The 18734-nt window shown below is 47.1% G+C and overlaps 7 protein-coding genes across 7 annotated transcripts; 4 read left to right on the plus strand and 3 right to left on the minus strand.

Annotated features, from left to right (window-relative positions):
* Positions 1–6278: 6278 nt before the first annotated feature.
* Positions 6279–7682, minus strand: PG986_002621 (uncharacterized protein; the record flags this gene model as incomplete). The annotated part of the gene is made up of 1 exon (XM_066838843.1): positions 6279–7682. The coding sequence occupies one exon, from the start codon at positions 7680–7682 to the stop codon at positions 6279–6281; it is 1404 nt and encodes a 467-aa protein (XP_066703907.1).
* Positions 7683–9555: 1873 nt separating this feature from the next.
* On the minus strand, positions 9556–10175 carry PG986_002622 (uncharacterized protein; the record flags this gene model as incomplete). The annotated part of the gene is made up of 2 exons (XM_066838844.1): positions 9556–9599; positions 9656–10175. The coding sequence occupies 2 exons, from the start codon at positions 10173–10175 to the stop codon at positions 9556–9558; spliced, it is 564 nt and encodes a 187-aa protein (XP_066703908.1).
* A 68-nt stretch (positions 10176–10243) lies between these two features.
* On the plus strand, positions 10244–10729 carry PG986_002623 (uncharacterized protein; the record flags this gene model as incomplete). Its single annotated transcript, XM_066838845.1, has 1 exon — positions 10244–10729. The coding sequence occupies one exon, from the start codon at positions 10244–10246 to the stop codon at positions 10727–10729; it is 486 nt and encodes a 161-aa protein (XP_066703909.1).
* A 1370-nt stretch (positions 10730–12099) lies between these two features.
* On the plus strand, positions 12100–12998 carry PG986_002624 (NAD dependent epimerase/dehydratase; the record flags this gene model as incomplete). Its single annotated transcript, XM_066838846.1, has 2 exons — positions 12100–12617; positions 12692–12998. The coding sequence occupies 2 exons, from the start codon at positions 12100–12102 to the stop codon at positions 12996–12998; spliced, it is 825 nt and encodes a 274-aa protein (XP_066703910.1).
* A 168-nt stretch (positions 12999–13166) lies between these two features.
* On the minus strand, positions 13167–14465 carry PG986_002625 (Extracellular protein; the record flags this gene model as incomplete). Its single annotated transcript, XM_066838847.1, has 1 exon — positions 13167–14465. One exon carries the CDS (start codon positions 14463–14465, stop codon positions 13167–13169), a length of 1299 nt encoding a protein of 432 aa, XP_066703911.1.
* Positions 14466–15244: 779 nt separating this feature from the next.
* On the plus strand, positions 15245–15436 carry PG986_002626 (uncharacterized protein; the record flags this gene model as incomplete). Its single annotated transcript, XM_066838848.1, has 1 exon — positions 15245–15436. The coding sequence occupies one exon, from the start codon at positions 15245–15247 to the stop codon at positions 15434–15436; it is 192 nt and encodes a 63-aa protein (XP_066703912.1).
* Positions 15437–17607: 2171 nt separating this feature from the next.
* PG986_002627 (membrane-associating domain-containing protein) lies at positions 17608–18300 on the plus strand (the record flags this gene model as incomplete). The annotated part of the gene is made up of 3 exons (XM_066838849.1): positions 17608–17686; positions 17801–18104; positions 18198–18300. The coding sequence occupies 3 exons, from the start codon at positions 17608–17610 to the stop codon at positions 18298–18300; spliced, it is 486 nt and encodes a 161-aa protein (XP_066703913.1).
* Between the last annotated feature and the right edge of the window lie 434 nt (positions 18301–18734).

The following is an 18734-nucleotide window of genomic DNA, read 5'->3' on the forward strand; positions in this document are numbered from 1 at the left end:
TATAAATAAAAATTAATAGCTAATAATATTTATAAACAACGTAGTTTATAAGCGAAATAATTATATAAGCGAATTAATTACTTTTTAAGATTTTATAACGTAGTTTATTATTACGCGACGTATATTATTAACGACGTACTTTAATTTAATTTTAATATAATTAAACTTTAACGCGTAATACTTTTATAATTATAATGCTTAATTAATCTTAAAAAGATTGGATAGTTTTAATAATTTAAGCGACACGAAACGGACTAAATTAAATAAATTAAAGAGTAGTAGTAAAAGTTTATAATATACCCGAATTAATTTTATATTATCGAATTTACGGCCGAACTTTAAAACGCGAAATTTAATTAAAATAATATAAAATAAATCTAATTAAAAAGGAGGTACTTCGTAAATATATAATTAATTTAAATATTTAAGGGATACCTCCCGACCTCGCTAATATAAAAAATATAGCTAATTTTTTTACCGCATTATATAACGGCGACCGCGTCGGTAAATACTAAATTAAGCGCTTTATTAACCGTAACCCGAACTTAAAAATTAAAATAAATTATCGGTATAATTACTAAAGGGCTTTTTACGAGGATTTTAAAATTATTTCTACTTAGTTTACGTTAATTATAAATATAAAGGCGAAATATAGAATCGTCGATAAAAATATTTAGAATTTCGATAAAACCGGCTTTATAATAAATATAATCGGGTTAATATTTATCGTAATATATCCTAAGTAACGTAAAAAGGTAAAGTCGGTCTAGCTTAATAATCGGGAATAAGTAACGGCGATTAAATATATTAATTCGTAAAGCTAATATATTCCGCCGTTTTTAATTATTTAAGGCTAATATTATTTCGCGAATTAATTCCGCGAAACCGATTTACCGGGCGATTAAATAATTAAGTTAACTTTTCATAATTAAACTAGTAATAAAATAAGTTTAGATTAAATTAAACACTTCGATAAATATATTAAATCGTAAACGAAGGGTCATTACCGCCTTTTAATTTTCGATAGCCACGAGAATTATATTTCGGCTAAATTTAAAGTATATTTTTAAGATAACGATATTATTATTATTAATATACTTCCCTATTTATTATACTTACTTTAATTTCTCGATATAGTACTTTATTCGCTTTTAAAGCGTGTTTATTCGAAAAAAAATCGAGTTATTTATTAAGGCTTTTATAAATTATATTATTAAGTTCGAGTTCTTTATTATTTTTAAAGCCGCGTATTTTATTATTTTTACGGAAATTAATATTAAATTTAGATTTAACATATTTAGTTTAATACTTTATAATTTTAACGAGGTAATTAATAAGTTAAATATATATCTCCGGACGTTTATACTTAACCTATTTCGTTTAGGGACGGTTAATACCTACGACCTTTAAACGCCGTTTAATCCCTAATAAATAATTAAGTACTTTATTTATATTAATAAAAGGGTATTTATTCATTAAAAAAGCTTTTCGACGCCGATTTTAAATATAATAAATTAAATAGTAAAGGGTATAATTAAAATAATTTATAAAATAACTTTTATACGCGATAAAATATATATATTAAAGGAGGCTAATTTAATACTTTTTTAAACGCCGGAAAATTAAAAAATCGCGAGTTTAATTTAAAAGAGTTTTTATTATTAAGGGATTTTAATAGCTATAAAACGAAAAGGTAAAAGGGAAGCGTTTAACGCCCGATAAAAGTAAAAATAGGGGTTCGTTAAAGCGGAGGGCGACCGGTAAAAGGCGCTGTAGTATTTACGGCGAAATAGGTTATAATACGCGAATATATAAAGAAATATAAAATTAAGCGAAAAATCGAATAGCGAGTAGTTTTAATTAATTTTAAACGTTATAATTAAATTAATTTATATAAAAAGGTCGAGAATAAAAAAAAGTGTATCGCTAAGTAATATACGTCGCGTAGTAATAAACTATATTAACTTATAAATTACTTATTAAATCTATAAGTTCTTAATAAAATTTATAAGTAACGTGGTTTATTACTACGCGACGTATATTATTTAGCGACGCACCTTTTCTACTTCTCGACTTTTTTATATAAATTAATTTAATTATAACGTTTAAAATTAATTAAAACTACTCGCTATTCGATTTTTCGTTTAATTTTATATTTGTTTTATATATTCGCGTATTATAACTTATTTCGCCGTAAATATTATAACGCTTTTTACCGGTCGCCCTCCGTTTTAATAAACCTTTATTTTTATTTTTATTAGGCGTTAAACGCTTTCTTTTTTACTTTTTCGTTTTATAGTTATTAAAATTCTTTAATAATAAGGGCTTTTTTAAGCTGAACTCGCGATTTTTTAGCTCTTCGGCGCTTAGAAAGTGTTAAATTAGCTTCTTTTAATATATATATTTTATCGCGTATAAGGGTTATTTTATAGGCTATTTTAATTATATTTTTCGCTATTTAGTTTACGGTATTTAAAATCGGCGTCGGAGAGCTTTCTTAATAAATAAACACCCTCTTTTTAATATAAATAGAGTACTTAGTTATTTATTAAGGGTTAAACGGCGTTTAAAGGTTATAAGTATTAGCTATCCTTAAACGGGATAGGTTAAGTATAAGCGTTTAGAAATATACATTTAACTTATTAATTACTTCGCTAAGGTTATAAAATATTAAACTAGATATATTAAATCTAGATTTAATATTAATTTCTATAAAAATAATAAAATACGCGGCTTTAAAAATAACGTAATCTACGATCGAATTGAACATACGGTCGAATTAAACACTCGAAATCGTATAAAAAACCGTCCGTGCGTAACCGTGCATTTTAATGAACCTTTATTCAAATTAAACCGGGTTTTAAAAATTAAACTTTTTATAAAGCATATAATAATATTATATTTTTAAACTTTTTATAATTATTTTATTTAAAAATAAATTTTAAATATTTAAATTTACAGGGGTTATTTTAGCGTATTTTAGTTTATAAGCTTAAATATATTAAAAAAAAAGAATAAAAATCGTATATTATTATATATTTTATATCGAATATAAATTTTAAACCCCGGTTTAATTTAAATAAAAATTCATTGAAATGCACGGTTACGCACGGACGGTTTTTTTATACGATTTCGAGTGTTCAATTCGACTGTGTGTTCAATTCGACCGTGGATTACGTTAATAAAGAATTTAAGCTTAGTAATATAGTTTATAAAAATTTTAATAAATAGCTCGATTTTTTTAAATAAATACGCTTTAAAAGCGAATAAAATACTATATTAAAAAATTAAAACAAGTATAATAAATAGGGAGGCATATTAATAATAATAATATTATTATTTTAGTAATATACCTCGAATTCGGCCGAAATATAGCTCTCGTAGCCGTTAAAAATTAAAAGGCGGTAGCGACCCTTCGTTTACGATTTAATATATTTATCGAAATGCTTAATTTAATTTAAGCTTATCTCGTTATTAATTTAGCTATTAAAAATCGGTTTAATTACTTAATCGCCCGGTAAATTAATTTCGCGGGATTAATTCGCGAGGTAATATTAGCTTTAAACGATTAAGAACGGCGGAATATATTAACCTTACGAATTAATATATTTAATCGCTATTACTTATTTTTAATTACTAGGCTAAACCGACTTCGCCTTTTCACGCCGCTCGGCGCGTATTACGATAAATATTAACCCGATTATATTTATTATAAAACCAGTCTTATCGAAATTCTAAATATCTTCGTTAATAATCCCGTATTTCGCCTTTATATTCACGATTAACGTAAACTAAATATAAATAATTTTAAAATCCTCGTAAAAAACTTCTTAATAATTATACCGATAATTTATTTTAATTTTTAAGTTCGGGTTATAATTAATAAAACGCTTAATTTAATACTTATTAACGTGGTCGCCGCCGCGTGATACGGTAAAGAAATTAACTATATTTTTTATATTAACGAAATCGGGAATCATTTCTCGGATATTTAAATTAATTATATATTTACGAAGTACTTCTTTTTTAATTAAATTTATTTTACGTCGTTTCGATCGGATTTCGCGTTTTAAAGTTTAGCCGTAAATTCGATAGCGTAAAATTAATTCGGGTATATTATAAACTTTTATTGCTACTTTTTAGTTTATTTAATTCGGTTCGTTTCGTGTCGCTTAAATTATTAAAACTATTTAATCTTTTTAAAATTAATTAGGTATTATAGTTATAAAAGTATTACGCGTTAAAGTTTAATTATATTAGAATTAAATTAAGGTGCGTCGCTAAGTAATATACGTCGCGTAGTAATAAACCACGTTATTTAAAACTTAATTCTATTTAAAAATTAAACCACTTATATTCTTAGCTAGCCGATAAAATGGAGAATCCGGTCTTAAATAAATATACTTGAATTTAATAGAGATAGTTATGTAGCGGTAGCGGCACTTGTGGCCATAACATGGCGATAAATCATGCCTATCTCTAAAAATGCAGTCTCTCTGTTAGCACCAAATGCTTTAACCGATCAATAAGTGCTAGATAAGAGAGAGAGATCGATGTGGCTTGTCCAGTGGCTGGTACAGCTAAGCCACATGCTTGGGTTGCTGTCCAAGGCTCGCCCCCTTTTTGCCGTCTCGGTAGACCGAGACTTTGGACCTGGATGTCCTGTGAGACTGGCGGCTACATTTACAATGCATATATACGAGACCTATTTTTAGATCTGCCAATAGGCACTTCCTCCCCGTATCCCGGATGCAACCCTCATTGGTATATCCCGGCGGTCCAGGTCGCTGGGTATTACCTACCACCGTTCCTCCCATCCCCGGGGCGATCCGCCCGTGGCCTGGAGAATGGCCAGAAGTGTTTATTCCACATGACATGCCAAGCGAGCTCGGTTGTCTTCACGAATTGCTTACTGTCGCTTGTTCGGAATGCAACCTGTTGATAAGCACCACGAAGGATTCTCACTTTAGCCTGAAGTGAGAGATACTACAGTTCCACTCGAAGCGCATGAACCGAGCGAGCTGCTTCTTTTACCCAAATGAACTGCAGAGAACGATCGTGAAGCTGAAAGTTCGGAACTCATAAGCTGGCTCTGGGAAAATGCTCGAGAACGACCGATTGATTCGCTTCGTTGTCGTCGGTTAATGTCTTGCAGCTGCAGCTCTCGGTACCAAACAGTTCCCAAGACCGGCACTGGGGGTTAGCAACGTTACCGAACCAAGTGAAACGCCTCAACCGGATCCGCAGTGATGCCTATAAATAGGCGCCCAAGATCCCGTTTCTGACCTTCATCAGTGAGTTGCAAGCTTGAAGAGAGAAACCACCCTCCTGCAATAGAAATATCAACGAATTTCCCACGTTACGACAGCAGAATGAAGCTTGCTCACGTTATTCTTCTGGGCTGTACCTCGGTTTACGCCGCCAGCCTCTCCAGTCTCTTCGAGAGGGACATCAACGTCTGCGGCTGGCACCTTAACGGCGATGACTGCATCTGCATGAACTCCCAGAGCGGCGCTCTCCTACAGGCTCAGACGAACACATGCTGCAACAACATGGGATTGCATACGAAAAACGCGGTAGGCCAAAGTGTTACACACCACCGCGTTAGAAACAAAAGGCACTGACTGTACGGCTGCCAGATCTGCTCTGTCGCCCACAACAATAGGGACACCTTCAAGCAATGCTGCAAATGGCTGAACCAGGAATCTGTAATCGGCCACTGTCGTTGAAAAAGAGAGGCACATCTGTTTGGTGGTTTGGGCCAGAGGTTCGGATGAATGGATAGTTGGGCTAGGTCCAAAATATAGTCGTGGAAAGGTGATATTGTCTTGGCACTCTGAGGCACTGTCTACTGAGCATTATTCTGAATATAGCCATTATACTCACCACGCGGTCGTACCGAGCGGACCAAGACCGGCCATTAGACTACGATTTATACACGTTAACAATAGTGGAGGGAGTTGCCTGCATGTGACCTATCCTATCACATATGTGGGAGTCAGACACCGAAGAGTGACTCTACTACGGGTTCGGATATGTATTCTTCTCCATTACATAAAATAACAGCGTAATCTATATCCGAATGAACGTTCTGATCGTATGTATCTGGCAAAGGCCGCAGAGACATTTATGGTAGAGCCAGTTTCGACACCCAAGATGAAAGCAGACCCAAGCCCACGGCTACCAAGAGGCCACCAACAAATAATCCGGCATGCATGGGCATCAGATATCGCAATTGCTTCCTGCCAATCCTCCCAGGACGAGGTGCCAAGACAGATTCAAAGGCATCTAGTGGCCTTTTCCAAAGGGCAATCCGCTGCTCCTCCTTCCGCTTCAAATAATCCTCCCTGGCCGCAAGCGTGGCCTCGTCCAACATCGACACGCCCCGGCCTTCTCGGTGCAGAAACCGCCAGTAGATGTCGTCCGCGCCGCGGCAACCTCCGCAAGGCCAGATTGAACCAGAAACGCCCGCTGTCCCATGACTCTCGCATGCGGGCCGAGAGAAGCGGCTCAGTTCTTGTTCGTGGTGCGGGGGATGTGGCCTCGGCTCGCCCCATCGCCCGGATATACTGCTCTTTCCACGACTCGAACAGTTCCAAGAACCGCTGTTTTCCTAGTTTGTTGGCCAGGGTGCCGGGGTCTCCGAGGACGAGCCACGAGGGCACGTCGTAGATGTACTGGGCCGGCAAGGCGTTCGTGAAACCGAGGTCGAGCACGGCGGTGATGCTCATCGTCTCCGGATCAGCCAGCATGTTCGAAGGGCCCAAGCCGTCGCAAAACAGCCTGAACGGCCCAGCGACGTCGCCATATTCGCCGTCAGGGGCGCAGTAGGTCGGCACCAGCTTCTCCAAGCACTGACGCGCCACGTAGCGCTTCCAGGCAATGTTCTCGTCCTCGCGCCAGTCGCTGCAGTGGGTCTCCAGGGCGACCTGCAGGCATCGCGCCCGCTCCGCGAAGTAGTCTTTGGCCCGCTTCGGGGTCCCGGTAGTAGTAGCAGGGAACGTGAAGTAATAATCGGAGAAGCCGGTGAAGGAAGCCACTGTGTCCATGTCGTACGTGGATCCCGGTTCGGCAATTTTGCAAACGCCAGAGCTGGTGATTGAGGTGATGGCACCGATGAATGGGAGCTTCAGGCGCGAGAGCTGCAGTTGATAGCCAGCAATCTGCTCGTACACGAAATCTAGCTTGGTTTCGTCAATGTCCGGGTCGAGAATCGGATGGTCCTTCTTCCCGTTCGTACGAGCTTTCAGGATATCGCCCAGGTTTTCCCCTTTCAGGTATTCCTCGATGATGAAAGGCCCAAGGCTCTTCGGGCTCTCCTTCGCTGTACCACAGTGGTACACTCGCGGAACGGGTATCGCGGTGTGCCGCGCTAGATATTTCAGCACCATGACCTCGCCCTTCACTCTTTGCTCCAGCCACGGCTCTGGACATGGCCGATGTGCCTTGGTCGGTATTGGAAACCGAATCAGCACATGCTCTTGGGTTCTAGAGTTCTGTACAGAGATGCCGACGTTCAGGGAGCCGACGTGGCACTTGGCAAATTCTCCGGCATGATTCCATCCCAAGCGACTGCCCACAAATGTTACAATGTCCTGTTTATCTCGAGTGATCCTCTCGAGGAATGCCTCTTTGTCACGTTCGGCTCTCCAATCTGCCAGGGGATCAGAGAGTCTTTCCATTTTGTCATGGAATATAAGAGTGAGTTGGACAGAAATATAGGAGGTTGAAGAAATTGAGCTTACGTTCATATTTCGAGGCCACGGTTTTAACAGATGTGGTCCGTCCTAGCTAACTCCAGGTTGGCAAGATTCCTCTCGACGCAAGGGAACCAAACGGCGCCACCCCGCCACCTGTCTCACCCCGCGGACAAGGGATGTTTGTATGAATTGAAACATGTTCTTGTGACCTTAAATCATGCATTCAATACCGTTTTGGAAGGTAACGGAGGATTTCCGTTTTAACCATATATTGATACAGCTTGAGGCACCGATCTTTAAGTCATGCCGGCCAAAAGTACCTCACAGGAATCGGTTGCCAGCATGATGTTAGAAGCACGAGGAATCCCATCATAAACGCGGCAGTCAATTTGGCTAGTTAAACTATCCAGCTAGCATTGCCTGTAAAAAGAGTGTGTTTCATTACCAGCAATATGGTGTTGTCGGTTCATCGTTAAAGGAGTGTTGCTATGAAGTTCTCGAGAGATTTGTGAAAGAAAATGGCAGTATGCTCTCCAACCAGCAGTCCTAACTCAAAGCACCGCTCACTCCCACGCCGAAACCTGCTACCAGACCGCTCCTCGCCATTATAGAGGTGTAACCAGGTACTGCTCATCAACCAGAATACCTAGACACCTTTTCCACGATTGCTTTGGGCCACAGTACACCAATCCTCTACGACCTTCTGCTCCTTTTCCTCTTCCTTGTTCTTCTCTTCTCGCTTACGTTTTAGAGGGGTAGTTGCGTGATTCTTCTGGGTTTGGTCGCCCAATTTCATGACATGTTCCAGTTCGTTTGTTTTAACAATGGGGTCGCTCATGTTGACTTGTTGGTGCTTAAGGGGCTTGATATTGAGTCGCAATAGTCGCGAGATCACGTCGATATGATTGAATGTCTCGTGTATAGAGATTGCTTGTGTAGTGAGTTCACTGGTTCATGAGAGAGAAATACGTGAGATGGCCCGAGTTTATAGCCTCATTAGCAACAAAGAGCATATTAATGGACGTTGGTTAGCAATTCGACCGGTTCCAACACCTCCTTTTGAGATGAGGCTCGAGGACAGCCCTCAAACCGTTTGCGGCGATGTAGATTCATATGACCACAATATCTGTAGTTGGATGTAGCTTTTTGGCGTATTTTATTGGCTTTTCTGATTTCTGATTCCACTCTTGTGATCAAGTCCCTTAGAATGGATTTGTCCCTGAATTTCTGTGAGCATCCCATATTACGTTCTAAAGACGGCAATCGAAACGGTAAAGTTGCCCTGGTAAGATTTACGCCTGGCGATGACTTATCAGTAGTTCATGTAACGCTTCGAGGTATGGCACAATCCAGGGGAGACTTGATAGTAACGTTGCCTTTATTTGCACCTTTTAGATCGGCCAAGCAGAGCCCTTTCTATATCTCAAGTCTCTAATCACTGCTTATGCTCAGCTCAGTTCCTACATATCATATGATATCCGCAGGATTACTTATTACCATGTGACCCGTGAGATGGCATGTGTATGTATATCAACGTTTTCATTATTATAACCAACAAGGCGATACCCCAATACCTGTCAAGCCCGCAAACAGCTAGGATACCACCGCATCAGATGTCATTAATGTAGTTGGTGTTGTGTGATTTAAATCGCAACGTAAGAGATGGCCCAACACCTGATGTAGACGGACGAACTGAATTCGGGGCCAAGCGTTGAAGAATGGAAAATGCAGTTGGCTAAGGCCTCACAAAGAGGGTGCTACCCACTCCGGCTGATGGAAGTGCCAAGTAACGATCTTACAGACAGCCACAGTTCCACAGGCAGGTAAAATCACCAACATAACCAAAACGACATAATCACCAGCGATTTGAATATTCCCTCTGATTCCAGCGACCAACATCTACGCCATGAGCGCTATGAGCCGCATCCATATATGTCTTTTATCAAGGGGCATACCTGGTGTAAACCAGAAAGCGAAGTCACCAACTCTGCATACGCTTAATGTATTTGAATCTCGGTCCAGAGAGGGAGGATCCTCGTCCGGCTTCATGGCCTCGCCTGACATCATGCCGCAGACAAAAGCATCCCCAACAAGCACAAACCCGCCTTCTGGCCTGGGTCGCAGGATGACCGGTACGGCCGACCCTTCTAAGATAAAAATAGAGTCTCCCACTCTCGCCCTCACATGCGCCCAGCCGATATGACCGGTCGAAGTAGCCATGAGCCGCATATCGCGCTCGACATAATAGAATAAATCCGACAGTACTTCCCGTCGGACCTGGTATTGCGAGCCGGCCTGTCGCTTCCTTGCCTGACGCATACGGGTGAACAAGAACGGCATGTTCCGCGCCATCTCCTTGGCCCATTGCCGACGCGGTTTTCCCAGAAGCATGTGTTGCCTGTGGTCGTCGACCCATTGCTGTGCTTTTAGGGGTAGCCCGGTATCATACGAGGAGGATCCGACGAGCCCGCACATAATAAATGACCCCTAGTACATGACCTCGGCTGGCCATCTGTGTGACTTCTTTGGCGAAACGGTCCACGATGGCCTCATCCTACCTTACTTACAATCCACTACCCAGACTCGGCTGCCTTTGGGTAAGCATCCTACAAATCTCCTTCGGTGGCTCCAACTCCATACTTCCAAGTGATCTTTCCGCGCGGAATTCATCTGGATGGCTACCCTTTACCCGAGGGGCCTCCTATACCCTTGTGGCTCACGCCCTTTGCGATCTCATCATACTTATGCTATGGGGCGGCTTTGATTTCATTCTGTTATATACAAGAATCGTCCACAATCCCAGGGTCGTTCTTGTTGCCGAAATCATCATTCTGGACGCGGGCGTCGTGGCCCTATTTGCAGTGGCGGTGAGATTCGCCGTCCAGCCATTCGCTAAGCTCGACCTTCGCAGCGACTGTGGCCTGTACGCCGCCGTGATAAACGGCACCGCAATCCTTGCATTGAGAGTTGGGGTACCGGCGCCAGCTGAGGATGAGGATCCCGATATGCCGAACGAGCGCTATTACTGATCCACGTACCTCAATCTCCAGAGAATCTCGATCCTAATCCTGTAAGAGCCATACTCTTGAGCTGCCTCGGTTTCGTTCCCTCATGCATCAGTGCAGCAGGCGCTATAACCAGTACCCTTCTAGACTGGGTCCCTCCCGTGGTGCACACCGTGGTCATTACGAGATTGAGCTAACCATGCCGTTTTGAAGGGCTCTTTCCGCATTGACCGGCGCACTCCGTCCTTACATGAAGGCGAACGAGTCCAGGTTCTTGGAAAGCGCCAGCCGGTATCCCGAAACTGTCTGGGCAATGCGCACGTTTCCGAACACGTGGGATCATCTATCGGAGTGGGTGGTCTACGATGTTCGTCTTGGCTATACAAGCCTGTTCCGAATGCTACGGATCCGCAAGGCCGAGGTCGACAACACGCAACCCGGGCCAGGGGCTCTACGGCTTACCAGGACGCCCTTATTGATAGTTACGGCAGACGCCCCAGCCAACCGAATGGCGATTGGGGGTGATGAGAGTAATGAGGACCGCCTTTGTGTAAATTGCACTCGTCAACTACTAGCGTACATTGTCGCAACTCTGGCGGGAGATATGGGAATTCTGGGCTAAAAAATATATGCTACTAGAAGTGCCTACGATATAGAAGCTCTTCAAATAGAGCGATCGATGCCCGAGAAGGTGACAGTTTAAGTATGTGATGAAGGATTAGCCGACTTCTGGCTGGGCATGGTTAGTGCGTTAACCCCTGACAACCCCGCGTAAGCGCTAAATCTAGGGGGCGCTGGAGTGGGGATTTGTTGGCTTCGCGAGTCGCTTGATAACACCATCAACCATTGACCATTGCTTGAGCCCTCTATCTTGTCGAAGAGGTTCGAGATTATCACGGAGCTTCACATGTACATGTACTACTACATAAATGCTGATAATTCGGATCAGTCCCTTCTGGATCATGACCCAGTTCGGGGCCGGTCCATCCAGTCCACCAAGCAATCCGGGGGCGAGAAGGGGAACCAGGGTGATGGATCGAAGTTGCGCCGGGCTTACTACGCTGTTCAACTGAGACCCTGGAAGCTAAAGCAAGACAGCCGTAAGCGAATCACAACTACTTGATGGCACCACATCAGCCCAGTTGTTATGGGGTACATATATAGTTGGCGGCATGGATCTGGATGGCAAGTTGACCGCCAAAAGATTGTCTTAGAAGAGGTGGTTTCGAGTACATCCCCCCCCCAGTCATTGTCGATAAAAGCCAGGGAGGTGCTTCCGTGCTTCTTTCTGCTGGTACTGTACTACATACTGTCTTGATCATAGCGAGCGAAACGGACGCTGCTGTACCGTTACACATTAAACAAAGAAAGCGAATAAGAAAAAGAAAAACGAAATGGGCGCCACAGCCTCCGTCCCGCGCGACCGCACCCGCCAGCTCCAAGTCATCGACGCCGGCTACGCCCGCACCGCGACCCTGTCGTACTCCCTCGCCCTCGCCCGCCTCCTCGACGGGCCCGTCATGCACGGCGGCACGCAACTGTTCCGCCGCAAGGACAGCTACTGCCGCCAGCTCGACGCGCTGTACCGGCTGCGGCGCGGCGACAGCACCACCACCGCCAACCCCAGAGGCGCGCACGAGAGGCTGCTCAAGACGCTGCGCGACGTCACCGAGGGCTTCGTCGCGTGCGCGGACTGCCCCCTGCTCCACTTCCTGCCCGAGCTGCTCGAGCTGTACCCGGACGCGAAAGTGGTCCTGGTCACGCGCGACCCGGCGAGCTGGTGGCGCAGTTTCGGGGCCTTTACGCAAGTGGACGCGGTTCGCGGGCTCGCGGTGCGCTGTCTCGAGGTGTACTTGGCGCCGCTGCCGGGGGCGCGGTGGTTCCCGTCCATTACGCGGGGGTTTGATGATGAGTATGAGACCGAGTTTTCCCCGCGAACCTGAGTGTGTCATTATGAGAATGAGCGCCCGCTGACGAACGCGGCAGCTTGCGCATGCGACACGGCCTCGAGACGCCGCAGCCGGAGCTCCTGGAGCTGCACAATGCGTGGGTGCGCCGGACGGTGCCCAAGGACCGGCTGCTCGAGGTAGACATGGCGAGCGGCTGGGGGCCGCTGTGCGAGTTCTTAGACAAACCGGTGCCGGACGAGCCGTTCCCGCGGGTGAACGACAGCAAGGCCCGGGACGAGTTCATGCGAGCCGTCATGTGGAAGGCGGGCATCTCTTGGATCGGCATCATTTCGGTCGTGGCCATCGGCGGCGTTTCTGTTTCGCGGTGGCTAAAACGCAACTGAGCTCAATTGGTCTCTTGGGTGGCAGCGGCTTTCTTGATGTTTGAAAAATGGACTTTAGCGGAAAGACCTATCTTAATCTCGTAACACATTATGGATTATATACGCTTTCTATATCTATGTGTATCTTCTAACGTTACTAACCTCCTCCAGACAGTTCGCCTTCTGTGTTCAGCTCATAAACCCCATGCAATTCGCATAGTACGTAACAGTAGCCGACCAATCCGAGAAAATGCCCATAACACCAACCTCGCGCGCCAGCACGTCGACGAGCCGGTAAATGTCGCCGTCGCGGGTAGTCGCGTTGAAGAACGTCGAGTAGTAATAATCAGGCTTCCCCTTCTGTCCCGCTGCATGGATAGCAGCCAGGGGCCCCGACCGCTCCAGCGACCACGTAATGATCTTGAGCCCCAACCGCTTCGCCTCGATCGCATAGCTACTCGGCACTATCTCGTTCTCCGCGTCGAGCTCGACGAGGTACGGCAGCGGCGGCGCCACGATATTGACCCCCGCGTCCTTGTAAAACGTCAAGTTCGCAACCGCGGCTTCGAAGCCCGCAGCCCCGCCCGTGTCGCCACTCTCGTCCAGCAGGACGGCCTGCCGCGCGAACTTGGGCTCGTGCTCGAGCCAGTACCGAACCGCAGCGAACTGGAAGCTCTGCGGGTACACCCTCGAAAAGTCGATGCCGGCCTCGCGGTACTCGTCCGCGAGCTGCTGCGCGTAGGCCTCGAAGGTGTAGTCGCCGCCCTCGAAGGGCATGGGCACCGCGGGCGCCTTCAGCTCGGGCGTGAAGTCCAACCCGAGACCGTCGACGAGCTCGATGAACTCCTTGTGCGCCAGGACCGTGCCGCAGGTGGAGTACAGGTCGGTGCGCCACCCCGGCGTGCCGTGGAGGAAGTCCTCGGGCGTCGTGGCCGAGGCGTTGAAGCCGTCCATCTTGCCGCAGAGCGTCTTGAACTCGGCCAGAGTAAGATCGCTCGTGCAGCACTTGGCCGACGCGGCCGTCCCATTGGCAGAGGCGGGCGTGAAGGGCTTGGTGCACTTGGCGCCCAGCTCCGTCGCCACGATGTTGGTCGTCATGTGCAGGTCGCACTGGTCGTGGCGGCAGACGAACTGGCGGTCCTTGGTGAAGGCGACGTCGCACTCCTGGATGCCGGCGCCCATGCGCGTGCCCGCCATGAGGGACTCGACCGTCTCTTCGGGGAACTGGAGGCAGGCGCCGCCGCGGTGCGAGATGCTGAACTTGGTGGGGCGCATCGAGTCCTCGGAGCACGCGCCGAGGCGGTCCTTGAGCGGGCCCGCTGCCATGTTGTCCACGAGGTAGTACGGCCGGGGGCCGAGCTCGACGTTGGTGACCCGGTGCTTGCCCAGCAGCGACTGTTGCTGCTGCGCCCGTTTTGGTAGAGCGGCAACCTCGGTGGCGGTGGCGGCCAGCAGAGCTGCCACGACCGGCACGTGCTGGAAGAGCATATCTGCGATAACTCCTTCCGGTAGGGTTCAAGTACTTTCCTAAACAAGCAGGAGAGCGACCGGGTGAACCTTGAGTGACGAGAGTCAATTCGAGAGATGGGTAAATCAACTCTCAAACTGTCTCAGAGGGGGGAAAGAGAAGCGTATATTAAGTATTTATAAGCTCCCGCCATCAAAACAGTTGGGCTGACAGGCCCTGCTTGCATCCATTACCTGCTGCATCCAAGACGGTCGTCTCCGGTGATAGCTGCAGACCACGTGCATGCTGTGCCTGGACGAAGGCGTCCGCCGACCAATTGGAAGGTTGCAGCGGGATTACCATGGTGCTGGGAATGGGTGCTGCACGCTGAGCGCATCACCGAGAATGGAGGTTGTTATCAGTTCCGCATGTTGGCTGGGTAAACAAGCCGGGGCTTCCGTGTTGAGCTAGGGCTCCGTCTTGGCGTACAAGGTATAGCTTGCTGCTATCCTGATATGGTGTCTTGGTGTTCACTGGATTTGACAGGATAAGCTGTTGCTTTTGTAGGGAAGGCCGGCTCGTATCCGTTTGGGATCGTAGGTAATCCTGCATGGTCAATATACTCTATTGTCGTCATAAACCGACAGGCATGATGAGGGGTAACATGCATCAACTTGAGACATAGACTTCCGAAATACCATACTACCTATTCCAATACCTCACCACAGAAGCAGATACCAGCTTCACATCGAGGAACAAGCAAGGCGAGTTGGTTCGAAAGAGTTTCCACAACGGTAACGACCTTTCGATGCCAAGAGAAATGGCGCTGATTGGATCTACAGACAGCGAGATTACCCACGAGCGCCAAGACTGCGTGCTTGAATGGTGGCTCCTTATTCGCCAGCTCATGTTGCGGTTCTCGATCAACATGGGCGAGAATTCGCACACCCGGAAAGAGTGTGCGGCTGTGCGAATGGGTTTTGGGACGGTGGCAGCATCTCCGGCCGACTAAGCATGCGGAAGGAGCATCGAACTGTACCGTATCACTATAATAGGAATTCCGAAGTGAATAAACGTGAGATCGTGAGGTGTTTCTCGGTTGTCAATACATTCCAGTAGGCTGGCGGTTGGGGGCACGTGCAACACACGCTCTCCTCCCCCGGAGCTAGGATAGAGAAAACGAACATGGGAATCAAATGTGGCTGGCTTGATGAAGCGGCGTCGTACACGCATCCACACGGCAATGCAATGTTACGCGATGCAAATGTCAACCAGCTTGGTGGATATCTGGCCACTCGTCGTAGCCCTAGTAGTAGCTGTTTTCGGCCAACTGAAGATAGCGACACTGGTATCAGGACATTGCGAGCTTGTCGCGCATGCCCGCCATGGTAACAGAAACCAAAAAGATGCCAACAATGGTATGTTGCTAGCTCACCTGATGCACCGAGCTCGATTCGTCAAGTAGGCGCCAATGTGGCATATCCATATGGCGGTCACGCCTGGAGGACCCTCGATCTAGATGTGAGAGGAGAACCTAGGCGCGATTAAATTGAAAGGGCTGAGGGAGTGATTTGCATCTATTGATGGACTTTTGCTTGAGCCTCAAGACCCCATCGTGCCCAATTGTATCCATATTGGCCGGGGCTCTCGCTCAGCTACCGGGGCCACGTGGAGAAGGGCTTTGCTGGAACGAACGCGTGTAAGCCAGTGGTACGCCCACAGATGGCGTGCTCTGAAGCTGAAGTGCGCGGCTGGTGCTGCAATGGATTCAATAATCGCATCCAATCGTGGGGCCCCCAGGGCGCTTCGACTCAGGAAACTTCTAAAGAAAGAAACGCAAATGTGGTTTGCCATCAGTGCTCTGTGATTGGATCGAGATGAAACTTGGGAAAAGGCAAGGAGGAAAACCATCAATCGTAAGTCCATCCAATATCGAAAATGCATTGCACATCAGTCCAATTGCCAAAACGGTTGCTAACCTTAGGTAGTACCCTGCCGGCTGCCGGCACAGATGGAGGGCCCCGCCTTTTCAGCCAAGATCGGTGGGCTTGCCCAATACCCTGCGAAGATCCCTGAAAGTTTGGACCTGTCTGGCCAAAATGAACGGTCGCGGCATTCATTTCGTCATAGCTTTCGATGACGTCGCGTTTCTACACGACCACCATGGACAGCTGACCTGCCTGAGACCGCCGACTTTGATGTGTGTGGCTTGGACTACACGACGCGACGATTGGATTTCCCTGGCCGCAGTCGGAAGCTAACGAAATGCTCGATTTTTTATTATTAAATCCCGCTTTGAAGCGCTCCCTTCAACCTTCTGGAGATGCCAAAGGCGGGTGTGCTTCTGGTGGGTGCTAATCGGCGTGGTTGGACCTCGATGCATTCCTCCCAGCCTCAGGCTTTCGAGGCGGGGCGCATCTGGTTTGCTGGCGGTCAAAACCCCATAGTGCGCACGCCCATCTATCTTCGTCTCAAGCGCGAAGATGGAGTGTGCGTCGCAGCGGAAATAGGCCCCCGAGTACCAAGTCAACCAGATGGACCAACGTCATTGGCCTTCCTCGGTCTTCCTCATTCAATGCATGCGCGAAGTTTAGCATGAGCCAGAAAATGCAGTCGAGTGTCTGAAATCTGCTGGCCCCAGACACCTTGCCTGCATCATCGTGCTATGACACGCAATGTCATTGGGCTTTTCTGGCCCCATTTCGAGGTCCCATCTCTAATCATGGCCCAATGACAACACTTACGTCCGATGAGCCTAGCCCGTCGGAGTGACTGGCTGGCTGGGCAAGTTTGGGCTAAAGCGATCTTTTTCTTTCTGTCACCCACTCTGCCCTGCCCGCCTGCCTTACGTCTTTCCCGCCCTTGGCAGGCTAGGGTGGATGGACTTCAGGGTTCTGTCCGTTGGCTAGTCCAGTTAGTCATAGTCACTCGTGCATGTTCGTCTAGCATTCCATGGAAGGAAGAGAAGAAGTTGTCGTCTCATGCCTACGTATATATGCCTTGCTTCTCCCCTCGTCTACTCATCTCTGATCACTCACCTATTCCCACTTCACCTACATACCTAGAGCAACGACCACTTAAGACTGCCGAAGCTGCAACGATCGCTTCGCCTAATACCCTAATACTACCGAGCAGCGATACCTCACCACCTAAAGACATAACCGCCTAATAACGTCATATACCATGGCTCTCGGTTTCCTGCCCATCATCCACGCCGTCGCGGCCGTGTTCACCATCATCGAGCTCGGTCTCACAGGCTACCGTACGTCTTGATATTCCTTTGGATTTTCTGTCCTTCTACGACGAGAATCTCTACCCAATGCCCCCCCCCAACCTCACCACTACCAAAGGAAAATGCGCTAACCCCCAGCCACAGTCGTCAGCGCCTACACCGGCTATTGGGGCTGGGGCGGCTACTGGGGCAACTCACCCGACCGCGTCAACTTCATGCTCTTCAACTCGATCTGGTCGCTGCTGGTGCTCGCCTACGTCGGCATCGTGCCCATCTACCTGACCGGCTGGTTCCACAAGCTCGCCGCCCTCGTCCTCAACGCCCTCACCTGCCTCTTCTGGTTCGCCGGCTCCATCGCCCTGGCCGTCGTCGTGGGCGTGCCCCACTGCAACGGCCAGGGGCTCTGCGCCTCGCTGCAGGCGGCGATCGCGTTTGGATTCTTCCTGTGGTATGTTCCCTTCTTCCCACCATTCCCGTGCGACCGCGGAATTGTTACACACGCGCGCGCTTTTGGGACCAAGTCCACTAACATCCAATGCAGGGCCATCTTCACCTTCCTGACCGTCCTCGACGGCCTCGAGTCCCTGCGCAGCCGTGGCCACAATGTGCCCCACTCCAAGCCCTCCGCCTACCCTGGCGCTTAAATCGAGGGCCCTCGCTCCTTTTGAACCCACCCAACTCAAACAGCGACATCGACTTAGAAACGACGACAGCACCTATTCCCACATCCAGATTCTCCTCGTTGCTCTTAATGTAGCCCCTATGGCGGGTCGCGCTTGGGGTGACTTGTTTTTATCCCTTTGAACTTGGATTCCGGACTGGTTGATGAGTACACGCGAGGATGGCATTGATGAGGACCTATGAAGTTCTTGGGTTTTGTTTTGGCAGGCGTTTATGGTTGGGAATAATACCCTCGGATGTTTATACCGCAGTGTTTGCTGAAGCAATTTGAACAAACCTCTAATACTCTCAGTATTTCTATAATTGCCACATTGCTGGCGATCCGCGTGTGTGCGTGCCTGTGTCTGATGCTCGGTTCTACTACTGTTCGCCCGTCAGGTCTCCATCTTCATGTCCC

This window comes from Apiospora aurea, assembly GCF_038362705.1.
Source record: "Apiospora aurea strain CBS 24483 chromosome Unknown utg000002l_segment0_segment0, whole genome shotgun sequence".
NCBI classification, from domain to species: Eukaryota; Fungi; Ascomycota; class Sordariomycetes; order Amphisphaeriales; family Apiosporaceae; genus Apiospora; species Apiospora aurea.